Raw genomic sequence first — 27,356 nt, forward strand, 5'->3', positions numbered from 1 at the left:
TGCTGTAGGGGACCTGGCCAGGTCCCTCCTTGAAGCCCCCACATGCTGCGGCGTCGCAAGGCTCAGCGTGCATCGGAGACAGGGCTGTCCTGCATCTCACCTGGGCCACGTGGAGGTTCCTGCCTGGTCTCCTCTGCCCTGGTCCTTCCTGGCCATTTCTGAGACATCCTTGAAACCCGTTCCCTCCCAGTTTGCCACCTCTTGCCTGTCTCTGTGTAGGACTGAAGGGGTTGGAGGCCCGTGGTAATTTTGTTTGCTTTTGCTCTGCAGATGGGTTCTACCTGTCCGGCCACGCGGGCCAGTCTGCTTTGCACCCGCAGCCTCCGCTCTCGAGGACCGCGGGCAACCACACGTCGAGCACTTTGCTCCGGGAGAAGGACCTTGGGCAGCTGCACAAGAGCTCGAAAGAAGGCCTGAAAGACCCCAGCGGGAAGGAGCGGGCATGCCGAAGCGATCTGTCCCTACCCTTTGCCAAGAAGGAGGGCAAGCCGAAGGAGGAGCCCCGGCCCCGCAGCGTAGTAGACCTCACACAGGACAGCAAGCCCGACAGTGACCGGAAAGTGAGCGTGGTGGAGAAGGCGGTGAAGGTCGGTGAGCGTCTCTCGCCGTTCCTGGCCGAGCACATGCCAAATCGGGGTGTGGGCAGTGGGGAATCCAAGTCCAAGAACCCGCTGCAGAGCTCTTCCCTCAGCAACTGCAACGGTGGTGGGGACCCCATGCTGAAGGTCCTGGGTGCCGAGCAGGACCGCTGTGCCAAGGATCCTACTCGGCACGATGAGAACATGAGGCCTTCTGCGCATGCCCACGCCGAGCGGCTGAAGCGGGGGGAGCCCCTCCTGCCCTCTGTGGGCACTTTGCACGTCTCCTGCAGCTGCCCGTCCCCACACCCCTCGCAGCCGGGGAAGATGACGCCGGCCACGACATTCCCTCCGCAGCCCGTCCATTCCAGCATGTACACCATCTTCCCGCCGGCCAAGGAGCTGGGGAGGGAGCACAAAGTCATCGCCCCCACCTTTGTGCCTTCGGTCGAAGCCTATGACGAGAGGAGCGGGCCCATCCAAATTGCCTCGCAGGCCCGCGACAACAAGGCAAAGGACAAGGACCTCGGCAAGGTGGGGGTGCTGCAGTCGCCCACAGAGCGGTGCCTCGCAGACGCCTCCCGCACGCTCTTGTCCCAGGACTTCTCTTGCCACAGTGATGCCAAAAGGATGGAGGCTCTGAGGGAGAAGGGCTCGGTGATCAGGGCGAACTCCATGGCGTTGAAGAGACAGGTCGCTTCGGAGCCCTTCCTCAACCGGCCGGGGCTGGGCTCTCCGGAGAGCAGGGAGTTCCTGGCCTCCAAGGACTTGCTGAAGCCGAATCCGGAGGCAGAGCATCGCCCCTGCGAGCGGGACCGCTTCCAGCGATCCAGCTCCAAAGAAGCGGCAAAGGTCTATGGCACTTTGGACTCCTCCCGGCAGCACCTGGACCACGGTCAGCTGAAACCGCCCGAGCAGAAGTGGAAGCCCTTTGAGATGGGTAACTTTGCCACCACGCAGATGGCGGTGCTGGCTGCGCAGCACAACCACGTCACCCGGGCGGAGGAGGAAGCCAAGAAGGTCTACCTTGACCCCAGCGGCTTGCCGCGGTCCTCGGTGGTGGGCTCACGGGGCGCTGCGGATGTCCTCCACCCTGCCTCCCATGGTGAAGGGTCAGCCATGCAGAGCCTCATCAAGTACAGCGGCAGCTTTGCCAAGGAGACCGCGTCCCGGCAGAGCTGTGGCAAGAAGAGCCCCTTCGGTGGCTTGGGCAACATGAAGCTGGACTCTTCGCAGCTGGGTGTGTCCAAAGTGCAGCAGCTGCTGTCGCAGCAGCCAGCGAAGCAGCTGAAGAGGGACCCTGAGAGACCTGAGAGTGCCAAATCCTTTGGCCGCGAGAGCATCGGCTCCCAGGGTGAGGTGGAGGTGAGGCACTTGCCCGTCGGCATCGCTGTGGCTGTGGCCCGGCAGAAGGACAACAGCAGCAGCAGCAGCAGCAAACTGGGGCCCAGCTTGGCAGACCGGGATCGCTCGCTGTCTCTCAGCAGCATCAAAGGTAGGTTCCCCAGACCTGTCTTGGGACTTCCCTGTGGGATCTGTTCCCTGGGGAGAGTAGCCACCCAGTGCAGGCTGTGTGGCATGAGCCGAGTTTGGCATCCTCAGCTCTCTTTGCCTCCTGTTCCCAGCCAAGGGCATGTTGTAGACCGCAGCAGGGAGTAGGACTCCCCATGCAAGAGGGAGTCCTCTTTCCCCTCTGTCCACCTCTGAGGCCAACCCTTCTCCACGTGTTTGATCCCTGTTAGTGAAGGGAGTGACAAAGAAGCCCCTTAATCCACCTTTGTGCTGTTTTAGTCTCATGGTTTTGATTTATGCCATGGTGCTGGCAGGAGGGGGGATGGCTCTGGCGAGTGTTTTGGTGCTCTGCTTGGCTTGTGTGGCAAGGTAACGCCTGGGGACTGCCCAGCGTGGAGGGAGCTCGGCTCTGGTGTGCCAAGGAGCGATGCCAAAGCAAGCGGCCGGCAAGCAATGGTAGGGTTTCCATTTTTAGCCTTTGCTTTTCCCATTTTTCTACCTTCGCCTCCCTCTCCCAAACCTCAGCGGTGAGAGGCGGTTTCTCCCGGCCGGCAGCCCCTCTCCCCGTTCCCATCGCCTCCCGTCACCCTCCCCACAGCCGGGCAGGAGCCGACCGAGGACCTCGTGGGCAGCACAGGGAGCTGTTTGTTCAGCCGTTCAATCGTCCCAGACCCTCCCAGCTTGCGTTAAATGTAATTTACTGAGCCGAACTAAAAGGCTGCAAACAAGGGTTGAATTCTGGCAGGCCTCCGGGCTCGTTGCTAAGTGATGCAGTTGGCTTTCAGACAGAAAACAAGACTGCTTTTCTCCTCCTCTCGCCCCCCAAACGCTGCCCCCCCTTTGTGTGCCAGGAGATATTCGTCTAATAACATTAGCTTGCTTGCGCTGAGTGGACGGTGCTTGAATGTTTAGACCTTTTAAGAAGGAGAAAGCAGGCTTTAGTTGGCTAATCTGTAGTATTTGGCAAGTAAAATGCAAGTTATGTAGTGCTGGGCATTGGTTGTCAAGGAAACAGACCTAAGCCTTTCCTCCATGCATAACTGATTGAATTTTTCTATGCGGTCCGTGCGTCATGTTCATATATATAGACAAAATGATCATTCACTGTCTGGACAATCATTAGTCTGTACAGAAAAGGGACCGTCCTGTCGGCGGGGTGGGGGCTAGGCGGGAATTAGACGAATAAGAAAGTGTGTGTGTTTGGATGGGGGATGAGAAAAAGATGATAAATCCGTCTATAAATAACGGAGCGCAAGTAATGTAGATGGGAGAGGGAGGAGTGGTGGTAAAATAACAAAATAATATGTTTCTAATAAAAGGCTGGGGGGGGGTCATCTCACCTTGTGCCAAGGAGGGGAGGGAGGCTGTGAGTTAACCAAGGGCTTGCTCTATATTGCTGACACCGAAGAGGCAGTTGGGCATCAGTTGGGGAAAATAAATAGGAAAAGGGGCTCCAAGGGGGGAAAACCCAGGCTAGGGAGTGGAAGGGGATTTGTGTGCGAGTGGGGATGCTGACGGAGAGGCAGGGAGGGATGTTGGGGCTTCAGAGGGATTCGCAAGCCCCGGTGCCTTGTGCCGCGGAGGCTGGGTAGTAAAACTGAGCAATGGAGGCTGCATCATTCAGTGAGTCGAGGAGGGGCTGGTTGGGGACAGCCTCTGCACGCAGTGTCCTGGCGGGCTGCAAGGGAAATGTGATGACCCTGGAAAGACCTTTGGGAGGGAGAGGTGTGCGCCAGGTTTTAAAGCATCTTTGCTTTCTGCCTGAAGTTCATGGAAGGAACCTTGGGGAGAGGAGCTGGGAGAGATGTTGTCTTGTTCCTGGATTCTTTCTGATAGTAAAGGCTGAGGGAATTGGAGACTTGACAGCAAAAAAACCACGGGCTGTCCAGGTTTGTGGAAATACACAGCGGAGCCCTCCTTGAAAAGACTGCCTGTCAGCAGAATAGACTTAATGTTCCGAGATGCTTTCCCATGTGCCAAACGTTATCCAGACGGGAGAGCGAGGACCCTGGAAAGGGCTGTTGGGAGCCAGGGTGCAGCCGTGCAAAGCTGTGCTGCGCTGCTGAGCCCTGTGGGGTGCAGAGCATCACCGGGCAGCGGATGTGCTGGCAGGGTGCACTGAGAGCTGGTGGAAAGCAAACACCTTCCTCCTGGCCCCGTTAGACTGGCCGGCAGCTTGCTGCAAGCAGGGCTGGGATTTAGGAGCGGGTCATATCACCACCAAAGCATGACATGGGCAGGGGCAACAGGGAATTGTGGAAAAAATGCATATGCAAGAAAGAAGCCAGGGTAAAATCTAGGGAAAAGCAAGCCTAAAATCAGGCAGCTGGGGTGAAGACCTTGGATAAAATAAGGGAAAGGTAGCCCCCATACCTGGTCCTTGCAGGGCCAGCGAGGGGCTGCTGTTCGCTCCTGTGAAGGTGCTTCCTAACCTCTCGCAGACGTGGCTGCTACCATGCCAGGCTGTATTTGCAAGAGCTATTCTGATTCTGGATGAGCTGTTTCTCAAGCCAAACATCCAGCCCCCCTTTTTGGACTCTTGCCCTCATCTGCCGTATGTGTCCCTGCCTCACCAGACCCTTTCTTGTTGCATGGCTCAAGGGGGGGGATGCAGATTCCTGCTAACAGGTTGAATTACAGAACAGAACACGCTGGTTTTGTGAGGGTCTGTAGTGTTGGTTCTGCCTGTTGCAGAAGGACAGGGCTTCAGAGCATACCCAGTGCTCCCAGGCTGGCTTACAAGAGCAGAAGGTGCTTCAGAAGGTGCAGAGATAAAATCCCCCCCCGCGAGATGTGCTAAGCATGACTGTGTGGTTTGATGCAGGGATTTAGCTGGGCCTCGTCTCCTTCTGAGATGGGAAATCTGCCACTGTCCTTCAGCAAAAATGGTCCCGTTGGTCTTGCTGCTCCCAGGCTGGTGGCTATCCTGTCCTGGGAGACCGGCCTGACCTGGTGAGTGGGTCCCTTGATGGCTTGAAGACACGAACCTCAAATCACATGCACCTTGGTGCTGCCAGGAGCCACCTTAGCGAGAATATCTTGATCACATAGACAGCCTTGCCCTGTCCTTTAGGGCTTGAACCTGATACGGTCTTGGGAGCAGTGGCATTTGGGTGTTCTGGCTCCCAGGGTGCTGTCTCTCCATGCCCAGAGGAGAGGGGACAGCTTTCCCTGGAATGTTTCTTGTGTCTGATGGTGCTGGGTTGTCTCTTAGGGCATGGACGCTCAGAAGATGATTGCGGGGATGAGAGGAGCCGCCACCGGGACAGCCACCTCCTGGCAGGGCGCTTGGAGAGGGATCAGGAGAAGCTGCTCAGGTGAGGGTTGGAGGGGGACGGGATCTCTTGCTGCAGTGCAACAAGCCATGCTTGGGGACAGCCTGTCTGGAGGAGGGACAGGGTTGCATCCATCCCGGTGAAGCTACTGGCACCAGCCTTGCTGGTGCGGAGAGGAGTGCTGAGTGGGGTACCATGGGGTTACGGGCAGATCCTGAATCCGCAGCAGAGCAATCCTAATAGACTGCTGCAAATCCATGCCTGCTCCAAAGAGATGGAGAGATGGGATGTTTTATTCTGGATGTGATCTTAACCACCTCCATCACAGCTCTCCTTGAGCGTCTGACCCTAGTTTGAAAACACACTCGCTCGACAGACTGGTCCATACCCCTGGGCTCCTCCAGCAGCGCAGTAACCTGCAGCACTCGGACCCTCTCTCTCTCTCTCTCTCTTGCCTCCCCCATGACCAGAGAGAGCAAGGAGCTGGCAGATTTTGCCCGGATACACCCCTCTGGCTGCACCACGAACGGTTTGAACTCCAACCTCATGGTGACGGGAGGCCCAGCCTTGACAGGCTCCGGGCGCTGGTCTGCAGACCCCGCTTCGCACTTGGCAGCCCACCCCTGGCTCCCCAGGACTGGGAGCCCCTCCATGTGGCTGGCCGGCCATCCCTACGGTGAGTGCCCTGGGAGGGAGCAGTGTGTCCATGGGGTGTTCACATCGGTGCAATCCAGGGAGAGGTGTTGCTAAGTGCCCAGTGAGGCTGCTGTCTGATCACAGGGGGAAAGGAAGGAGGTATTTTGGAGCAATCAAATGGTGGATGACTTCTCGTGTGCGTAGGAGCTGCCTGCATCCCCTGAGTTGTGACTGTGGTGTTTCTTCTTCTAGGACTTGGTCACCCTTCCCTGCACCAGGGCATGACTCCAGGCTTCCCCCCTGCCATGGGGGGAGCTCTCCCTACCGCCTACCAGTTTGCCAGAGACCCGCAGTCAGGGCAGCTTGTCGTGATCCCCAGCGAGCACTTGCCACACTTCGGTAAGGATGTGAGCATGTCCCTGTGGACCGTGCTTTGACAGCTGTGGAGGAAACAGACTTTGGAGAGGGCTAGATAGGAGCATTATGTGCCTGTGGGGACCAGCAGCCACAACTCTAGGGTGGGTGTGAGCTGGCCCCTTGTTAGGTTTGTTTCAGAGATGGAAATGTGTAATCTTCAGCAATTGCTCCTCGTCCCCTGCAGGACCCCGTAGACTTTGGGTCCTTGGTTAGGAGAAACTCCTCGTGGGCTCAGCCAGGGACCATCAAACCAAGGGTGTGTAGAGAGCAAAGCAAGTCAGATGGCCCATGGGGTGGTGGGAGTGGGGCTGCCGACGGAAAGACAGCACCCTTTCCCCTCTGCATTTCTGGTTGCATTTCTGCATAGGCTGGTGTTTGGCATCCCCCATGCCCTGGGACTGGGGTAGAGATAGTTGCCCTGCGCAGTCCTTAATCCTCTAGCCACCCCCGTCCTCCTGCCTCCCTGACTGCATCTCTGCTCATTCCCCAGCGGAGCTGATGGACCGGGCACCCCCACTGTGGCCTGCTATGTACCCCCCGACCAGGAGCTCCCTCCAGCATGCTCACCAGCTCCAGCTTCTCTCCCATCAGCAGCTGCTGCGGCAGCACGAGCTGTACATTCTGCAGCAGCAAGCAGCCCACGCCATGGAGCTACAGAGGAGCGCCCAGCTCGTGGTACGTTTTCAGGAGCTTCTTGCTTGGACATGAAATGAGCCTGAACTTGGGGTGTCCAGGGGGAAAAACCAGCTGTGCCGGTGTTGCAAGTATGTCTCAAGGGTACGGATGCATTGAGCGATCCTGCCCTGGTCCCTGGCATACGAGGCATTCAGTGCATCCTGCACAGTTGGGGTGGGGTTTGGAGGGGTTTGGTGAGAACTGTTGAGCAGTGCTGTCAGGAGAGCTGCCCAGCAGCAGCGTGACCTTGATTCCTTCCCTAGGAATGTCTCTGTTTAGTTGAGTGGTTTCATCCCTGGTCACCTCCAAACAAACCTCCTGAGCGGCTCAGAGAAGCAGCCGCAATACTGTCAGCAATGACACTGGGTCCTGGAGCCAGCTCCCATTCACCAGATGATTTTAGAAGTCATGAGCTTTCATCTGGGTGTTGTACACCCATTTAATTTTTATAGTGGTCATCTGGTTTTCAGCCTTTGTTTTACATGTGTGCTTGCTAGGCTGGAGACTTAGAAAGAGAAATGGTTTGCTTTGGTTGCAAGTGAAAGTTGAGACACCCTTCACATGACTCCTGGAGCTGGGAATTTGTAAAGAAAGCTATCACAGATCAGTGTCACCCTCCATCAGATTGGCCTTAAAATGGTGTTGCACTGAGGAGTATGTGTTTTATTTCAGTCCATGTTTGATAAGACCATGTTTTGGCCTCGTTTGGTGGTAGATCTGTGCTTTCCAGGAGCAGGTAGAGATGTCATGCTGAGTTTTGCTTTGTTCTTGTCGCAGGAGAGGTTGAAGGCGAACGAACAGCGTGCAGATACGGAAGAGAAGGTGACGAAACGGAGCCTGGACAGTGCCAAATCAGGCCTTTCCTCCTCTGCCCCGGGACTGGTGCACCGAAAACCACCTGTGCTGTCTCCCAGCGCCTCCACATCCTACAGCAAGGCTGTGAGTCCACCTCCCCTCTCTCCCAGGGCCTCACCCGTGTCTGTGCTCAAAGCTGAGGTGATCCAAAAGATGGAGGAGCCACCTTCGCAGCCAGCCTACTCCTACCCTGCCACCCCCAGCTCCCATCCTTCCAGCCCACCCCCTGCCTCTCCACCCCCTGCCCCTGCCATCCCTCCAAAGGAAGAGGCGCCTGAGACCGTGGAGAAGAAAGACCTGGAGCTGGAAAAAGAGGCTGCCGGTCCATATCAGGCCTTGTTCCCAGGTAAGAGAGCCCTGCTTTGGCAGAGTCCCGTTGTGTTTGTGCCTGCCTCCCTTTTTCTCCTCGGCTCTTTCCTGCTTCCATCCCTTCCCCTAGAGAAAACCACATAGCTCCTCTAAAACACAGGGGAAAGGCAAGGACGAGGGGTGATGTGATGACTTGGATTGATTTCTGGGTCATAGGAGCACGTGGGGCTGTGGGCTGTCTTCTTCCCTTGGGTCGAGCCTGGGTTGGTTCCTCCAGGGCTGAAGTCTCAGTGGGAGAAGGATGCAGGAGACAGCTCTCTCTCCAGTTGCAGGAGAGAGTTGGAAAGGTGCAGAAGGGACCTCTGGGGTGCTGCTGCCTGTGGCATCTTGGCCAGGAGAGAGGTGCCCAAAGCAGCCACTGGTTGAGAACAGGAAGAGATGATGGAAGCAAAGGGGACCCATCTCTATGCCTTAGTGAGAGAGAAGGTGCTTTGGAGACCCGGCTGTTACACAGCCTGTCCCTTCTGATGTCTTGCAGAGATCCCCCCGGGATATCCATTCCAGTCCCTGCCTCCCTCCTTTGGAAGACACTATCCCTACCTCCTCCAGCCCACCGCAGCATCTGATGCGGATGGCCTGGCTCCTGATGTCCCGCTGCCTGCTGAAGGCTCTGAGCACATGGAGCTTTCCCCAGAGGTCAAGCCCATCCACCTGTCTCCGTCCAAAATGCTAGAGCCCATCCCAGCAGCAGCAGAAGAGTCGTCCTTGGAAGAGAGGGTGAAATCAGAGGTGCAGATGGAGGAAGGCCAAGAAGGCATCTGTGAGCAGGACATGGGGACTCTGAACATCACCACCTCTGCAGCTGTCCCAGTGCAGAATGTGGACAATTGCAATCTCCTGTTGCATCAAGGTGAAGCCCTGGGTGCTATGGAGCAGGACCAGGAAGACCTCCAGAGCTGCCCACCTCCTTACCAGGTTGTGGCCTGCCCTGCAGAAGCAGAGGCTCAGGCAGAGACCGGGAGTGGAGCAGAAACCTGCTCTGTGCACATGGACTATGACGGTTCGCTTGTGCACGCGGAGAACGAGCCGCCTGAGATGGACTTGACGCCCCAGCAGGAGGAGGCCTCTGTAGCCATGGATCTGCAGAGTGCCGATGTCCCCCGGGGGAGGGAATTTCCCAGCCTGCCCTCTGAGGAGGGGGAGCAGAGGCCAGAGATGCCTTCCTACACGGAAGAGGCAATCTCTTGCCAAATCCCATGTCTGGACATCAAGCCGGGTGACCCGCTGGCTGGGATGAACGCTTTGGTGGCTGCCACAGAAATGCCTCAGGCTTGTTCCTTGTTGACTACCACCAGCGTCACTCCATCCCAGATGAAGGTGGAGGTGTTACCTGACCAGGCCTTGGAGCACTCCTTCCTGCAAGGGATCACTTTGCTGAGTGAAATTGCAGAGATGGAGCTGGAGAAAAGGAAGCAAGAAATGCAAAGTAAGTTGTGAGTGCAGAGTCTGGCCAGCGTTGGGCCAGGTTGGGTCTCCCCACATATGGCCCTGGTGCTCTCTGTGCGGGCAGAGGAGCAGAGGCACAGGTGAGATCTCTTGCAACCTCAGCCAGGCAGCAAGGAGAGCATTGTCCTGAGTTGCAGGACTGGCTGGTACTTTGGATGGGGTTGGAGTAGGGGTTTTGTTGCAGTAGGCTGAGCTACGTGTGGCTTTTGTACTGCTCTCCCCTTCCAAAGGCCCTTGCCGTGTCTAGACAGTTTGTGGTATGTGTAGCGGAAACGGAGCCCCACTTGCTGAGAGCTGCCAGGGTAACACCCTTCTGGCAGGCACTGAGTCTGCAGTCTGTCAGGGTTTGGCACAAGAGGCCCCAGTAGCTCCAGATGATGCTTTCCAAGAGCTTGGCAGGTCCTGAAAAGATCTCACCTTCCAGTAACTTCCTGAGGCGAGACATGATGGGAACTGCCAGTTGCACCATGGCTGGGTACAACAGGAGATCTCAAGTGGGGGCCAAGGGTGGCTGGGAAGCTCCTTGAGCTGCGATGGTCCAGAAAGGGACATCAGCTTCTCCTTGTGCCTGCTGGAGGAGCAGTCTTGGGAGGTGAACCTCTATAGCTTTTTTTTTCTGTCCTCAGCAGGTCCAGAGAGTTTCCCTGTCCGGCCAACGCTGGAGAGTTTGCTGGCTGCCAGCACCCACATGCTCATGGAAGTACTTTCCACCCCCTTTATGGAAAGTCTGAAAACCATCCGGCTGCCTCGAGAGCTGAATCCCAACAAAAAGTACAGCTGGATGCAGAAGAAAGATGAACCCGTAAGTAGCTCTTAGTGTGGCTGAGCCTGAAAAGCCACGGTGCGTCCACTCACCGCAGCTTGCTCTTCCAGCCTCAGTTTGCCACCCGGCTTGTGTTGCCCTTCTGCATTCAGCAAAGCGAGCCAGCACTTCTCTTGCGTCGCGTTTGTAGCTGCGCAGGAGTCGGTGTGGTGCGATTTAGCTTCCTCCCTTGTTTGTGAATCAACACCATTGATCTCAGCAGGACCCTCAGCAGCCCCAGAAGTGGTGTTTGTAATAAAAAGCCAGCAGGAACTCGTATGTTACTGCTTTGGCGGGGGGGGATAAATAAAGGTAGTGGCAGGAGGGTTTTTCCTTGTTTTTTCTTTGCTGACTCTTCCCCATGGGAGAGACTGACAAATTATTTTGTACCCAGCAAGTAAGTGTTCCAAGACAGGGAATATTTTGATCTGTCTTTTTAAATAAGGGAAAAGAGACTCCATGGGTGTATTTTATCCTGCAGGTTCTTTCCCAGGGTTGCTCTCCCTCAAAGCTGATACCATCCCATGCGTAAGCCACAGAACATCTTTGCTTGGCTGGTTTTGCTCGGGTACCGCTCTAGGGCTGTGCTGCTTGTGGGTGAGGGTGCTGTGCTCCACATGTGTAAGCATGGAGGGCTTCCCTGCCAGGCTGCAGATCTTGGCCATTGCAAGGACACCCCAGTGTGCACCATCCCTGTCTAGGCGGGTGCCTGGACATGTCCTGACCTTCTTGCCTCCTCTTGCCTCCCCGCCCCAGATGTACTCCATCAAATCGGCCATTGAGAACATGGATGCGATGGAACTGGACTACAGGATGAGGCTGGCGGAGCTGCAGCGTCGGTACAAGGAGAAGCAGCGGGAGCTGGTGAAGCTGCAGCGCCGCAGGGATTCTGAGTAAGTCTCAGGCTACTCACTTGGTATTTTTTTTTCCAGCTGGGCACTTTCACTGCCTCTCAGTCCGAGAGAGAAAACAGCCCTCCATCCCTCCCTGTCTCCTCTCCTCTCCTCCTGGTATGGTCCGCCAGAGCTTTGCACAGCACACTCCTAGGCTATGTGACATGACAACCTGATCACTGGTGAATGCAGCTGGGAGACCGTATTAGAGACAACCTTGGCTTCAGCAGCTCAGTTTAGCAGTTTGGTGACAGGCGAAGGTTCTGGGTTGGCTCCCGTTCTTGCTTGCTTTCTTTTAATTTTTTTCCCCTTTTTCTTCTTTTTTGGATTTATTTGCTTTTTTTTTTCCCTGTTTGTTTTGCTTTTTGGTTGCAAAATTTGATTTTGCTTTTTTTTTTTCTTTGCTTTTTTTTTGTTGCCTTGGTTAACAGTGAAGCGTGTGGTTTTTTTAAAGGGAAAAGCATGACGAGAAAAGTAGAAGCTTGACGAGAAGAGGCCCTGGAAGGCCCAGGAAGAGGAAACTTGGATCAAGCGCTCTGTCACCCATTAAGGAGAGAGGGAAGAGTGACAGCAAGAGTGGAAAGTAAGGCTGGAATTTGGGGAAGACGGGAAAATGGCAGGGTCACTGCACCAGGGTCTTACTTGGGGAGAGCATCTCGGATGCAGCGGGGGCTCGCCGTGGCGTTGTGTTGGCAGGCCGGTCTCTGGCAGCAGTGGTGTTGTGGAAACGTGTGTGTTTAACGTGTGTCCTTGCGGTGGGAATACGGTGCCAGCCTCCTCCCTCCCCGCTGGTAGAGCACGTGTCTGTGGTGTTCGGTACATGTAGGACAGACTGAGTTGAGCAGTGGTGAGGAGATACAGAGCAGCCGGCTGGGCAGGGACCTGTAGGTGAGCTCTTGGTGTTGGGGAGCGTGTCCTCGTGTGTTTTCAGGAGAGTGGACGGTGCAAGCAGCTGCTGTAGAGCTCATTGATGCTGATGTCAAAAACTGGAAGGACAGGACCGTTCCAGGTTACCTACTTTGTAGGGCCTTTCTGCTGTGTTTCTGCTGTCTTCATCTCCTGTTCCCTTAATCAGTGGGAGTTGGTTTTGCCTGACCTCTCTCTTTCAAGTGTCTGGATCATTCTGTCTTCTGCTTTCTTCTCTTTTGCAAGTCCAGCTGCTCTTGTTTGGATGCCTGGATCTCACCACCATTGGCCAACTAACCATCCATAGATGGCCAAGTCCCTCCAATGGGAAGGCACCTCCAAGCTGTCTCCCTGTGTGCTATGTATTTTTGCAAATGTCCTTTCAAGACTACAAATTAGATTCAGGTGCCCAGCTCCCACTGACCATGTGCTTTTGAAAATCTGTCCTTTCGGTGGCTTTGTGTTTTGCTCCTCTTGTTTGGATGGCTGGACAGGCTGGAGGCAGCCAGAGGTGGCTGGAGTTGTGCATGTGTGCATGCATGATTGTGTTGTGTGTGCATGTCCCTGCATCACAGGAATGCTTGAGCAACCTGGTGTGGGAGATGGAGATGCACCCTCAGCCAATGTCCAGGGCCTGAGGAGGATTTAGCTGTGTGCAGAGGTCAGCAGAGCAGCTGGAGGGGATGGGAAATGCCTGGAAGTTGAGGAGGCTGCCCCATGTCAGTGGCTTTGTGGTGGTGGTATGACCTGGGCCAGCAGGCTTAGTGTGAAGGAGGCGGCATATGAGAGCTTTTAATGGAGGCTTGGTAGAGGTCTTGAGGTGTTGACTGATCACCCATCAGATAGTTACTGGAGACAGCTGGGGAGCAGTGAAAGATGTGCTTTATAGTCTCACCTACTTTATTTTTTGGTTTTTTTCACCATTTATTTACCCTCTCCTTTCCCCCCAAATCCTGAAGCGAAACCGAAGATGCAGATCACAAATGCCTCTTGCAGAGGGGCCGGGCTTGTAAAGCGGATTGCCTGTCCTTTGAGCAAGCCAGTCCCTGCAGTGCCTTTGTCCCTCTGTGCCACCCTGCGTGGTGGTTCCTTACCACCTCCTCGCTCATACCCGAGCAACCAGAGCAAGTGTCTGACAGTGAGGCACTTCTCTGGGCCTCGGGAATCTCTCTGCACCTACAGAGTCCATGGAAGTAGAGGTGGGAAAAGACCTACAGGGCCAGCTCAGCTGTCTATCCTTCCCTCTGCTGCTCTGTACCAAATCAGGCACTTTTCGGTGGCTGTTACTCAAGACACCAAATACTTCCTTTCAGAGACCGCCTTGCAGGTCTCTGATTTCAGGCACCCTCATCTGTGCTGGTGGCCAAGAGCGTGCAAGAAGGGCTCCTTGGCTCTCCTGTTTGGTGGAAAACCTTGTCCAAACTGCTCTCTTCACAGTGGACTTGGCTCCTGTTGAGGATCCCCACTGTCCTAGAAGGCATTTAACCTCACTTTTGAGCTTGGTGGGGATCACAGGGAGGAAAGCCCCCCACCTTGACCCATCCTGTGCTTGGCTTGCAGACTGAGCAAGTCCTTGTTGCTCTCCGAAGACTCTGAGACTGGCGAGGGCATGAAGAAGAGGCACAAAGGGGCCCTCCCAGAGGAGGACGAGGATGTGGAGAGCGGCAGCGGCAAGATGAAAGGGAGGAACCAGAGCTGGGAAGAGCATGATGCGGCTCCCAGCTTCTCAAATGAGGTCAGTGCCCTCATGGGGAACATGGAGCCACGGGCCAAAAGCAGATCTCTTTCCTGCTTCGCTAGTGTTGGGTTGCACTGGATAACTCCTCCTGATCTTAGAGCGTCTGCTCTCGGTTCACGTGGGTTTAAAAGCTCTTCATGAGAGGACTGTCTGTGCAGGCGAGGGGTATTTGCAAAGGCTAGCATTGGCTTATGGAGGTTGGATCTCTTTGGTAGGCAGCAGAGAGGCAAGTGCCTTTGAGCCAGCCAGAGCATTGCAGTGTTGCACTAGCTCTGAATCCAGAGCAGTGCTTGTCTTACCCCTTTGCCTGTTGAGATAGTGGAGGGGAACAGACTTCCCAAAGCAAGGGAGGAAAGGGAGCACAACCTTGCTATTTTAAATGCAGGGTTTTCTTCTTCTCCTGTTGGGGCAATTAGATATTTACTGGAGCTTTAAGCTGCTGATGAAATCCAAAACGCATGCAGGCGAAGTACTGAGTTACAGCTGCTGTTATCTAGCTGTAGCACATGTAAAGTATATTTACTTTTTTCAAGAAGCAAGAAAATACCGAAAAGGGTGTAACAGCCCTGGCTGTAATGCAGTGGCGCTGATGCTCTTGCTGAGAGGTATTTGGGTCTTTCTGGTATCCCAGCCTCTGGAGCTGGTTGATTATGTGGAAATCCGTATTTATTTGGCTGGGGTTTTGGGTAAAGAAGATTTTTAATCCTCATGATTTAGAGAAAAGCTTGTAAAACCAACCCAAACATATCCCAAAAGCCAGAAGGTGTTGAGAAAAAAGAACTCCAAAACATGTTATTCTATGAACATACTTCATTTGGAAGAAAATTCAATTTTTGTAAGTTAATCTTGCTATTTTGTAGTGCTCGATAAGGGTAAAGCTGTGCTGTTTGCTGACATCCTCCTCTTCTTCCTCCCTAGCACCGTGGTGGGTTATGCCAACTGGGGCTTAAACCCATCATTTTGAGGCCTTATTAACTAGTGTGCATGAGACACTGTTATGAGGGCTAGTAAAATCCCTCAGGTCTGCCATGATATCTGCTCTATATTCACCTGTGTCTCTTCCTTTCACCTTGGCAGTTAAAACTCAAGAAGAAGAAGGTACCATCGGATCAGGAGCAGCTGGCCAGCAAGCTTGACAAGGCCCTGTCACTCACCAAACAAGACAAGCTCAAATCCCCTTTCAAGTTTGCTGACAGCTCTGGGGGAAAGCCGAAAACTAGTGGAGGTGGCAGCAGGTACCTCCCACCCCACGAGGCTCTGCCGAGCAAAGAGGAGAAGAAGAGCCTGGCCAAGAACCTGGGCCTGTCACTGAAAACCACCAAGGAAGGTAAAAACAAAGTGGCTGCCAAAATGAAGAAGATGGAGGTGGGGTTAAAAGTCAAAAATCAGCTCAAGGTTTCCCATTCACCAGCAATATCTGAAGTTAGCAGCTATTCCTATAGTAAGTAACCCCTCATTTATCTCTCATTTATCTCTTCTTATGGTGTAATTTGTTGTGGGGGCTTCTGGTGGGGGTTTCTGGCCTCTTGGAAGGGCTCTTTTTTGGGTCTGGTTTTGCTCATGAGTGAAATCCCTGGCTAATCAGTGCTGCTGTGTCTTTGGGATGAGCATGAGTTGTCCGCCCAACTTGCCATCCAAGAGGTAGCCGATATCAGTGCGTCTCTTCCTGGCCTGTGTTGTACTGATCGTCAGTGGGGAAAAATGCTTTAAAAAAGAAGTTGACCCATGCCCTTGCTTTTGGTGGGAGCAGACACTCTCCATCTACTTGTCAGATGAGGACTCATAGCTTCTGCTCCAGGAGGTGGTTAAAGGTTGACTTTCAAGGTCCTTGGTGAGTTGGGTAGGAATGGTCTTAGGATTATGCCATGGAGGCATTTGGAGAAGGCAAAGGCTGCCAGGGGACACTGATATTTGTAAGCATCCTCCTGCCCTTCTTTGGTGTCGTGGCTTAGTTCTGGCTGACTGTGCTCAGCCTTCCCATCCGTCTCATCAGTGTTCATTTCCACCCCGGCATCCTATGTACTGATTGCCATTTCTGAACCCAAAGTGCACCCGAGGCAAAGGTTCCTGCAGCCAAGTGGAGCTAGGAACCCCTGTTACAGAAGGAAAAAGCGGAATTGCAGATAGTGTTGGGAAGGCGGTAGAACCCAGAGGTAGAAGAGTCTTTAATGGTTCAGGCAGACAATGGGGCAGAGAGGGACTTGGAGTTTATAGTCTGAGGCCTGTTGTGTAATTGTCTTAGCTCACTTGCACACACATCTTTTCCTTTACTTGCAGCTATTTAAGTCCCTTGTTTTTCCCATGCTTGCAGTTATTTGAGTCCCATTAAGTCCCAAAACTCTTTGAGGTGTTTATATGCATAACAAATGTATCTCTCGGTGAAAAAACAGTTTAGAAATTTCACTAATGGGGAGGATGATGAGCTAGTGATTCTCCAACCGAACAAATGTTTGGCATGATATTAGCCATTTACATGGCAAAATAGGAGCCATTGTGTCCACTGGACTTGAACAGAGCCTTTGGCTGGTCATGCTGTACACACCACCCAACAGTTCTGCTCTTGAACGTGCTTCACTCCCAAGGACAGACACATGGCTGCTAAACTGGGAGCTCTGGAGCTAATGGGGAGAGGAGGCACAGGCTGTTGCTGGAGAAAAAAGCTTTGGCTCGTGGCAGAGGGAGCTTTTGCAGTGCCCTGGCACTTGGTACTGTGGTTTCATGAACAAAACCTCCCTCCCAGACCTAAGGGAGCTGCTGTTTCACCCCTCTCCTCTCCAGCGAGTTTCCTGGTGTGGGAATGTGCCCCTTTGCCACATGAATCTCAGCGCAGGAGGATTGTTGTCACTGACGAACCGACTTTCGGTGTGTGATTTTTCAGCTGTGTGCAGGTTCAAGGAAAGGGCTTTAGCCTGTCACTAAACTTTGGTCACTCAAGCGTGATGGATGTGGGGAGGCAGGTCGAGCATATGGCAGCACCTCCCATGACTGGTGGGCTGCTCTTGTGGAGGAGGAGAAGTGGGACTGGTGCCAAGTCCTTCTGCCTCCTAACCTCATGATTTTCTAGCTGGAGTCCTGAAAACCTTGGGCATAGATCCAGAGGGTGAGCTGAGCATCCTATTCCCACAGATTTTAACAGAAGTCAGATGCCCCAAATCATTTGTGTATTTGGGCTTTAGGCCTCCTAAACTTGCTATCCCTTGTTCCTTCATCTCCGCAACCAACACAACGGAGGTGGGGAGCGATGCCCCACCTGGGCTGACACTGGAGAGCATCTGCTGCTGCTCACAGGCTGGAACGGTCCCCGCCACAATGTCTGTAAAGTCTTGGAGTTGACGGTGCATTCATGAACCAGGAGGTGACAATTCATACACGCTTTTATTGCGTCCAGGGGTACCGTATACTTCTCGTTCCACTCATCCGATGCCAGAGGGGACCGTTGGATAACTTCTCACTGCCCATGGGGCTTGGCAGCTTTGTAAAGCCACAGTTCACAGACTGAGGAGCGGCTTGATCCGTGTTCTGTTTCGGTGTCCTTTCTATTGCACGCTGCAGAGCATCTGGGGTGGCACGTTTGGAGTTAGATATTTGGAGTTAGATGCGTTGCCCGCTTGGCAGCTGGGCTCGCTCCTGCTGCCCATGTCGAAAACCCTCTGGGAGAGTTGGTTTGTGTGGAAAAGGAGATTTAGGTCAGGGTGTTGAACATAACCATGGTTAAGACTAATTCAGGTCGATGGCCCCGGTTGTTGGCACTGCTGCGCCTTCGGTGGACATCTTCATAGCGGAAATGTCTACTTCAGTTTTCTGCTCCTGAGCTGAAAACACCCCTTGGATCCTGTCTCAAGGGAGGACAGGAATCATTCGGCCTAGGTGGAGAGTGTCTATTTCTGACCAAAAGAAGGAGATACATATTTCTGTGTTGATTTGGCTCCCACTTGCTGAGCCTGAGACTTGTGATGGAGGGACCTGGCAGGGGTGGAAAATGGTGGCACACAGCCCCTCCTGCAGCCGCTTTCCCCTCCTGGTTTATAGCCTCTTCACAAAGAAACTCACCAAAGCACCCCCCCAAAAAACCCACCTAAAAAACCCCAAACCCCCATTCTCTGATGTAACGCTCTTCCCACCCACTTTGACCACAGATACGGACTCGGAGGAGGAGGAGGAGGGATCCCTGAGGGACGAGTGGCCGGCGCAGCCCCCGTCTGCCCCTAAGCCGCGGCCGCCCGGTCTCTACAGCGCGGTGGCCAGGAAGGGCGGCCGGGCGGCCGGTGGCCCCAAGGCAGCCCCCCGCAGCACAGCAGCTGGGCGGCCACTGAAGCCGAAGGCGGCGGCGGGCCGGAAGCAGCCCTTCTGCCTGCTGCTGCGGGAGGCCGAGGCAGGATCTTCCTTCAGCGACTCCTCGGAGGACTCGTTCGATCAAGGTTACTAGCTTATAGCAAACGCAACCCCAAACGCACCCCTCTGCCATGTCTGTGTGGGAGCGGGCGGGGCGGGGGGCGAGGGCGAGCGAGGGGCCTGGCGGGCCGGGGTCAGCCATTTTGATGGTCGGAGTCAGGGCGGCCATCTTTGTTCTTGGCAGCGTAGCCTGCTTTATCAGCCCGACGTTTATTTTTTATGCTTTTGTACCTGTATCATTGTGATATTATTACTGGCTGGCTCTTTTAGAGCTTTTATATCAACTGGGTTTTAGTGTCCACCTCTCCCTGCTTTCCTGTTCCCTTCCTCCCTTCAGTTTTTCCCTCACTTTCTTCCTTGCTGCCACCACCACCATTATATTATTATTATTATTACTATTATTATTATTTTATTTCTTATTATTTTATTTTGGCATGAGCCTTGTAGAGGTTCAGAAGGAGCTTTTTTTTTACTTCCTTTCCTTTATTTTTTTCCTTTTTTCTTTTTCTTTTTTTTTTTTTTTTAATACCGGGATACTGTTGTGTGGCCGTGTGACTTGATGTTTGTACTGCGATTTGGTATACCAAGCTTTATTAAACATATCAAGTTCATTTTTAACTAAACCTGTGTACCTTGTCTCTCTTGCTGTGTCTCTTATCAGGCGATTAGGTTGCCGCTTCACTTCATCCTGCTCTGCATCCCCCTCCTGCTCCCACTCCCCATGAGTAGAACTGGAATTAACCTAGTCTGGGGTACTCTCTATTATTCAAATATCCCTGCTGCCTTTGTCCAGATTAAGCCTAGGCCTTTCCCCCCCCCCAACCCCTTTAATTTAATTTTTATTTTGTTCACCCAGTTTTGTTTTTTTCTTTTTCAGTTTGTTTCCTCTGTTGATAGACTCTCTTGAGGCAGGCAGATGAAATGTGGAGGCACTTGGTCCTTCTTGCTGCTGCAGGAGGGTGCTGGGTGTAAGGTCCTCATTATTTAACAGCTGGAAATTTTTCTTTTTCACTTTTTAAAATGTGTACGGCAAGTTTTTGCATCTCTTTTTGGGTGGTAATTTTTTTCAGATGCCCAGACGTAACCCACGGTGTTCAAGGATGTGGCAATTACTGCATTAAATTTGACTCTGCAGTTTCCCTCCCTCACCCTCACCCCAATTTTTTTCTTGCAGCTTTTTTTTGTCAGCCTATCATTAGTACTTCAGTGGGAAAAGAGATTACTTGAGACTTTTCCTCCAGAGACACAAGGGGTTTCTGTTTTAGAGCGCGCTCATTAAATAATAATCATGGGGAAAGGTCATTTTAATGAGCCCTCAGCTCCCAAAAGAAAGTAGCTCGTCTGGGCTGAATGCTAAGCAAGAGCATCCCCAGTTGTTATCATCTAAGTTACACGGCAGATCTGGATGTAGCACAGCAAAAGCCTTTTAGTATTTCACACTGCTCAAATGGCTGTTAATTGAAAATGGGGCTGGATAGTTTTGCTTTTGTTTTTTTTTTTTTTCTTAGTTTTTTGATGTTAATTTCCTCCATGCACCTGCTTGTTTTTTCTTCCCTCCAAACCCAACCTCCAAAGAAAGATAATTTAAGCTAAAAAAAAAATAATTATCAAACACAGCAGAAAGATACAGAACGCTGATTTGGTTTGATGTGGCTCTGGGCTGGACCCACCAGTGCATTTCAAAGAAAACCCAAAAGAGAGAAATATATGTTTCAAAAAAAAAAAATTATTCTTTAGAGAACCCAAAAAGTTTGGGGATGGTGGATTTTATGTAAGGGTGAGATTGCCACATTTCCATGAAGAGTCTGCGTTAATTTCCATTCTTCCCTTCCCTCTTCCTTCCTGCATCTTTTCTTTGTTTATTTTGCTGCCGTTGGAAATTTTGAGGATATCAATCCCTTTTAGGTGCCAAGTTCTTGGGGGTTTTTTGGGTTTGCTTTTTGGTTTTGCTCCAGGTAAGCAGATAGGTAACTTGTCCCTAATTGGCTTTGTCAAGTTTTCAAGTAACCTGTCTGCTTTAAAAAAAAAAAAATAAAAATTCCCAGTTTTATGGGATAAAGTCTGGGGAGGGGAGTGGATATGGGAGGAGGTTGGGGAATCTGGAATGAATGGGAAAATGCATTGTAAATCCCTCTGGGTTGTCATTTAATGGTGGGGAAACCAAAGATGCAAAACCTCCTGGGGTGGGAGGTGGGCATGGAGGGGGAGGTGGGGAGGGATTATTGGTTACAGTTTTGTTTTTTTCTGCAAATGATTTTTTTTGTTTTTGGTTGTTCTTTCTCAGAAGCATTACTTGAAGGGATATTTGGGTAATAGGGTTTCTAATGGCTTTCCCTGATACTAAACCAATTAATAACCTCAGCTTTTCTAGAAGTGCTCGCTTTCTCCTTGCAGCTGCTTGACCAACCCCTTCACCCCTGCCCCTATCCATGATGCTTTGAATGTCTGTGTCGGTCTCTTGCATTTGCTCTCACGCTGCACTAAAGAAGCAAAGTGGTTGGCTGGTTGTAGGGCAGACACTTCTCAGCGAGGGTCACTAGCCATGAACCCGAACCTTGACCATTGTTATGTAGGTAGGCAAAATAACTTTTCTTTATGTCATCTGTCAGCCTCAGATGTTTCGATGTTACCTCCGTGAATAATGACACGTAGCTCTTTGCATTCTCTTGGTTATTTTAATTTTGAAGATGATTGCTGTCCAATTTTGACTTTCCTCTGTCCATGAAGAGTCTTGCATGGAAGGTTTGCTTGCGTGTATGTGTTTGAGGACTCCAGAAATGCTTTACTGTTTGCAGACCTTCTTTTGGAGAACCACCTAGCAAAGGGAAGGATTTGCAGATGGGTCCAAGATGAGAAGCCACAGCACTGCCTGCAGAGGCTCTGCCGCTGTCCATAAAGGTTTCTGGGCCACGGTGCAGACTGGCCTAGTGTCAGGGTAATTGGCTGGCCATGGCCCTGCCAATATCTATGTCAGAGGTAGGAGTAGCTGCAGGAAGACCTGTTTTCATCTGGTTTGAGATAGAAGAGGTAGGGACATGCTGCTTTTTTGCAGACCATTCTGATAATGGGCAAAGCTTGTGGTTTTTCATCCAGTGACCTTGGAGAGGAAACTGCTAATGTGGGCCAAAGCCTCATGGGACCTTTGAAAACCATCAGATAGGTAATACTATGAGCTTTCCAAGGCCAAAGACCAATACTTCCTCCTCCTCAATACTCTGTTTTCCTTGAAAAATTACTAAGAAATTAGTAATAAGAAATTAGTACCTTCTTCCCCACTCTCCTTTCCCTGTCTTGGAAGATGATTTTATCCCAATGAAAAAAAAAGTGAGAGATAACCAGTTCCCTACACAGTCATTCCCATGTGATAGTTGTAATAGTTTTAATTTTTTATAAGTACTTCTGGAGTCAGCAGCACAGTACATATGGGGGGAAAAAATAATCTTCCAACTATGAAATTGGCTTGTTTGACAAAAAAAAGGTACAATCTTAAATTGGACATTCAGAAATAAGTAACCTCCAGAATTTGGACAGATCACTCAAATCAGATGTCAATGACCCAGTAGCTGTCTAAAGTCTGCCTGTACTTAGCCTGCTTTGTATGCTGTAGGCCTGCTTGGTGTTATGAGAAATTCATGCTATTTTTTTTACAATGTGAAATGACTGTTTTAAGTGTGTGTTTTTACTCCCCTCTTCCCAAGCCTTTCCTCTCCACATCCCCCTCAATCTGTCTTGTTACATCAGTCTTTAAAAACCAAATTGCTTGACCAATTTCTGTTCATCATTAACAAATCTTCATTTACTGCTCTCCTACAGTAAAATACCACGGCAGCTTAGCTGTTAAAAGCAATGAGAGAGTTTAGTATTTTTAATTGGGTTTGGTTTTTAATTTAATGCAGGTAAAATTCATTTTAGAAAAAAAAAAATCTTCTTTGGCTCTGGTTTATCTGGCATCAGTAGCATTTAAATATGAATTTATTGTTTGTTTTGGCTATAGAGTTGTATGTACACGTGTGGTTGTGTGTGTGGGTATATACACACATATACATGCTCTTGAAAATGTCAATTAGAAAAGATACTTTAAACTTTGAATATTTTTCCCTTACCCTTGCTCAGTGTTAACAGAATTACCATGGAAGGAAAAACTGATTTTTTAAATGTCTTTTTCCCCATTGTTACCTAAAAATCACCTTTTTCAGGAGAAAAAATTCAGGCTTCAATTGTGTTAAGGCATCTGCGCATACTTCGTTTTAAGCCCACACATAATTTGGGTACAGTAGGAGTAAAACTCCTGCTTCACATTAAATAGAGGCATCACGAGTCTCTCCAAGAAGCCGTGCAGATGGCCATAGAGCACCAGCAGCTTATTTGCCACCATGACCATAAATTTTGGGACTTAGTTTAGAAGCATGTGGGTTTGGAGCAGAGCCCCAAATGTGTTCTTTTTGTTTAATTTGTTAGTTTTTGTCCCTCGGAAAATCGGGAGCAGGGATTGCGCTGTGCATGTGGAGTGGAGTTAGCAAGATCTGCCCTCGCCATGAGAGGTGGAGGAGGATAGATCTGTGCTGTGAACATGTTAAAACGTGTTTATTTTCAGGCTGCAAATGGAATCTCATGCAGATAAAAATATAAGTGTTTTGGTAAAAATGCTGACAAGAGGCTGGCTTCAGTTGTCTTTCCATAGTGCGACACCGTATATTTGAAGGAGGTTAGAATAACTGCCAGGTACGTTATTGTATCGTACGTTTTCTGTAGCGTGAGTAATAGCCACTTTCATCCTGGCTTTTAAATCTGTTTTACCTTGGTGCATTTGAAATACCGTAGCTGCTGGGCACCCTTGTGCCCTCGCACGTGCAGAGTCTTTAAGTGCCGAAGGAGTGGTGCTGCCTGTGCTCGGCACAGCCCCTGGGCAGTCGGTGCGGCTGAGCCAAGGGGCTGCAGGGGATTCACGCGGGACAGGTCATGGAGGGATTTTCCTGCAAATTTTGCCCTTTTTTGGCCTGTTTTCCTCCCCAGCTGTTCAGTGAGCCGGCTTTCTACATCTGGCATGAGGGGCTGTATAAGTTGATATTTTTCAATTTTTTTCTGGTCTTGTTGAGAATTACTGAATTTCGGAGCCAAGTGGGATGCGTGGAGGGGGTCTCAGTACCCCATGGTGTGTCACTGAACTCGGGCACGGTTTTGCTGCTTTTCAGGCAGGTGGTTTCTGCGTCTCAGAATAGCCGAGTTCATCTGGATTTGGTTTTTTGTTGGCAAAATGTTGTAAAAAAACAGCACTTGTGCTCCCTTTTCTGGTAGGGGAAGGAATCTGATCCTAATTTGCTGCAGATTTTTTTTTTTTGCCTGTGGTTTTTATGCAGGGAGTGAGCAGGACTGTGGATTTCTTGGTATTTACTGCAGGACTGTAGGTTTAGTAACATTTTTATATTGCAAGGAACCGGGCTGAGCAACTGAAATGGGGAATGGATTTTTATGCAGTTAAAAATTAGTATTCTGTGACTATCTGATGTATGCTACAGAGAAAAGCTCTCCTTGTTAAAAAAAACAAACAAAAAACCAACAACAAAAAAGCTGCCCATTACTTCAGTTGATAAAATGCAAGGATGAGAACACGGTTTTCTGATATTACTGTTCTTTCTAATGTCATGGAAAAATAATCCAAAGTGGAAAAATAACACTTGTGTTATTGTATTTTATTTTTTTTTTTAACAACCAAGTGTTGAGGACGTTTTTATCTATCCCAGAGGGCATACGTGAAAAGAAAAGGATTTTCGTGTTCATTCCAGCTCATTTTGAAGGGATCTGGTTTCTCATTTGGCTGGCTTTCAGACGCAGGGATAGCGGCTGGTGGGGAGCTGGCGAGTGGGCTCAGGCGGGGAGAGCAGGGCTCCTGCTAGCGGTGGAAATTTTCCAGCAACCTTGATGATCCTACTTAAGCCCTCAATTTCAAGAGAAATGAGATATCTTTTCCAGGCCCATTTTTTGCAGTTAGATGTCTATATTTCTATGTGCTCATATATGTGTGTGTATATGTATGTGTGTGGTATACGTGGATTTGTGTAGTGACTTTCGCTCACCAACGCTAACTGGATGAGATGCCGTTAAAATTAATTGCCTTTAAGCTGATGACAGACTCCTGGGAAGCACTGTAGGAAGGGAGAGGTGCCACTCTCAGAGCATCTACCCCCAAAATACCTGCTGTATATACACACCGTAAAGGAAAACCCCAGCCTACTGCTCTCTGCAGGTGTCAGCCGAAGCAGGCAGCAAGGCTGATTTCTTTGCCAGAATTAGGTTTTGGGCTGTGGGCAGCTCTTCCTGCCTGTGCTGAGCTGGGCTTCTCTAGCCTGAGCTGTAGAGAGGGAAATGAAAGGCACGGAGAGTTTTGAGGCAGAGCGTTTAAACACTCCTTCTGGTCTCCAACACTACCTGCACTTTCCCCCCTTATGCATTCCAAATCCATTGCTTTCAAATTATTATTTTTCTCCTCTCCTTTGCATTTTTGCCTCCTGCCCCTTCTCCTCTCTGTGTCCTCCTTGCCTCCCACCATGGTGCAGGCTGATCTCTGGTATTCCCCTTCCATGCTGATCTCTGACTCTGATTACGCTAATAGATTTCATTATGGAAGAGGTGGTGGGTGGGAGGGGAATCCCACAGCTCCGAGGTTGGGATTTTCAAAGGAATTAAGCTTTTAATTCCTCCTGAAAGCTGCAGGGAAGGGGTGCGTGGTGTCCTTTTCAAATCTCTGCCCACACCCTGCTCTTCCCTCCCTCGCCTTGAATGGGTCTTCTTTGCCATACCCTGTATTGCTGTGTCCTTCAAGGGTGGTGGTAGGCAGGGTGATATCATCTATATGGCTGCAAAGACACGCGTGTGTCCATGGCCAACATCTTCTGGCTCAGCTTATGGGTGGCTCAGTGCTACTTAGGTGAGCACAGAGCAGCAGGAGAGTTATCGGTTTGGGGTGGAAATGTGGCTGATGCACAACTCCATGAGATTTGTAATGGGCTCCCTCTTTTCTGCGTGCTAGATTCTAGCTCAGAGGAAGAGGAAGAGGAGGACGAAGAGGAAGAAGAGGAAGCAGAGGACTACGGGACAGACGGCACCGACAGGCTTTCATCGCCTGCCCTTGATGAGAGCGGCCTGGGCCTTCTAGCAAGGTTTGCTGCCAGCGCAATGCCCAGCCCCATCGTTCCACCTCCACTGTCCATCATCCAGCTGGAGGCCAAGCAGAAAGCGAAGAAGAAGGAGGAGCGACAGAGCCTGATGGGTGAGTTGCGTGGTTAGGGTTGGTGCCACGGGAGCAAGGTAGAAGGTTCAGGAGGTCCTAGTGTGCTGCAGGAGAGCAGGTTGTTACCCGGACACTGTCTTGCCCTTTCTCTGCTTTTGGCTGCTTGGTTCTGATGCTGAAGATGGGGGGAATCGCCTGGCAAGAAAACAAGAACCAGTCATGGGTATGGCAGGTTTAGCAGCTGCAGCCATGGCTTCCCTAGGGGCAGCTGCCTGCGGCTTTCTCAAAGTTTCCTCTTTTCCTACCTGGCGAATCCTTAACAGTCATGCTGCAAACGCAAGCGATGGGATACTGTGTCCCCTTGGACAGAATGCTGAAGGCAGTGAAGTGCTGTTACATTTTAGGGAAGGAAGCATGTGCTAAATGCAGCTGATCTTAGATAGTTAAGAGAAGCAGAGACGCCCAAGCAGAAGAAAAACCCCTTCAATCAGCCCATCCCATCAGCTTCCTCATAGAAACCGGCCAGCGAGACTTGAAACAAGCATTCCTTCCTCTGCTCATGTGTGTGCAGTGCCAGACCCTGTTTCTGTCCCCATCCTTGTCTCGGTGTCAGTGTGTAACACATAATTGGCAGTTTCATTTCTTCCTCTCCCCATGCCCTGCTGCACAAGTGCCCATTGGTGACATCGTTCCCGGTCAGACAGATCTATAGGGGCTCCATTTATAAATTCTCTATTAATATTTATTAAGTGATAATGGAATTTATAGCATGCTTCGGAATGGAAAATGATGTCTTCCTTGGGAGCCCAGCTTGTTTTAACACTGTTTCCATGCTATATTAGGCTTTTGCCAACTTGTTCCATCAGCCTCTGTTAAGAATTTGTCATCTTGTAACCTGCCCTCCTTGAAACTGGAAGCATCTAGAAATTGTCTCATGCGGCAGTGAGAGAGGAGAAGGGGTGTTGTAATTTCCAGTGGGTTTTTCATTTTGAGCCTTGCCAGCTTTGATTTTGACAGGCTTGCTCTTTTCCTGCTCGTGCTGGGGCTGTCTCAGGGGAAGAGGTTTGGCTAGAAGATGAGAGCAGGTTCCTGCAGACTGAATTTACCCAGGAAAGTGAGCATATTTGAGAGAGAAGGACTGAGAGAAGATGCTCTCCATGCTTGTGCCTCGTATGTTTTCATTTACCCACGTGAATGTTGTTCGGTCCTGTATGTCCTTTCTCAAGGGTCTTCTGCAAGCAGTGGTTATCACAGCAGGGGCTGTTCACTGCTGGGCTTGAGAAGAGATTCTGCCAAGTGAGGCCTGATTTCAGACCTTGTTGGTCTGAAGGCAGAGTCATGCAAATGAGAATGCAGAGAGGGCAGATCCACAGCAGGTTGGGGGAGGATACAAGAGAGACCTTTGGCTGATGCTCTTTTTTGAAGAGGGTGAACCAGGTTCTGCTGATGTTTCTACACATCTTCAGAGGTGCTGTGCCATCCCATGAGGTCCAGTGCCCTGGGAAATAAGTGGATTTAGAAAATCTGGGCTGAGTCTCTTGTTCCAACACAGACTTACTGCACGACCTTGGGCAAGTTTCTTTCTGGCTGTTTGTATCCCTCTGATAGCACAGTGCCTGTGCAGCCACAGTGCT

At 51.0% G+C, this 27,356-nt stretch overlaps 1 protein-coding gene across 3 annotated transcripts in view; it reads left to right on the forward strand.

Annotated features, from left to right (window-relative positions):
• Nucleotides 1-27,356, forward strand: part of TNRC18 (trinucleotide repeat containing 18) — a 57,075-nt gene that overhangs the window by 17,752 nt on the left and 11,967 nt on the right. Inside the window, exons 3-16 of one of the 3 annotated variants that reach the window (XM_072878626.1) lie at nucleotides 271-2,073; nucleotides 5,305-5,407; nucleotides 5,836-6,041; nucleotides 6,254-6,400; nucleotides 6,909-7,093; nucleotides 7,871-8,294; nucleotides 8,796-9,743; nucleotides 10,390-10,565; nucleotides 11,322-11,458; nucleotides 11,913-12,041; nucleotides 13,925-14,099; nucleotides 15,180-15,543; nucleotides 18,239-18,520; nucleotides 25,522-25,761. In XM_072878626.1, the coding sequence (XP_072734727.1) occupies nucleotides 271-2,073; nucleotides 5,305-5,407; nucleotides 5,836-6,041; nucleotides 6,254-6,400; nucleotides 6,909-7,093; nucleotides 7,871-8,294; nucleotides 8,796-9,743; nucleotides 10,390-10,565; nucleotides 11,322-11,458; nucleotides 11,913-12,041; nucleotides 13,925-14,099; nucleotides 15,180-15,543; nucleotides 18,239-18,520; nucleotides 25,522-25,761 (5,319 nt within the window). The remainder of the gene's footprint in view (nucleotides 1-270; nucleotides 2,074-5,304; nucleotides 5,408-5,835; nucleotides 6,042-6,253; nucleotides 6,401-6,908; nucleotides 7,094-7,870; nucleotides 8,295-8,795; nucleotides 9,744-10,389; nucleotides 10,566-11,321; nucleotides 11,459-11,912; nucleotides 12,042-13,924; nucleotides 14,100-15,179; nucleotides 15,544-18,238; nucleotides 18,521-25,521; nucleotides 25,762-27,356) is intronic. The other 2 variants (XM_072878627.1, XM_072878628.1) reach the window with 2 other exon arrangements.

This window comes from Ciconia boyciana, chromosome 13 (assembly GCF_034638445.1).
Source record: "Ciconia boyciana chromosome 13, ASM3463844v1, whole genome shotgun sequence".
Classification (NCBI taxonomy): domain Eukaryota; kingdom Metazoa; phylum Chordata; class Aves; order Ciconiiformes; family Ciconiidae; genus Ciconia; species Ciconia boyciana.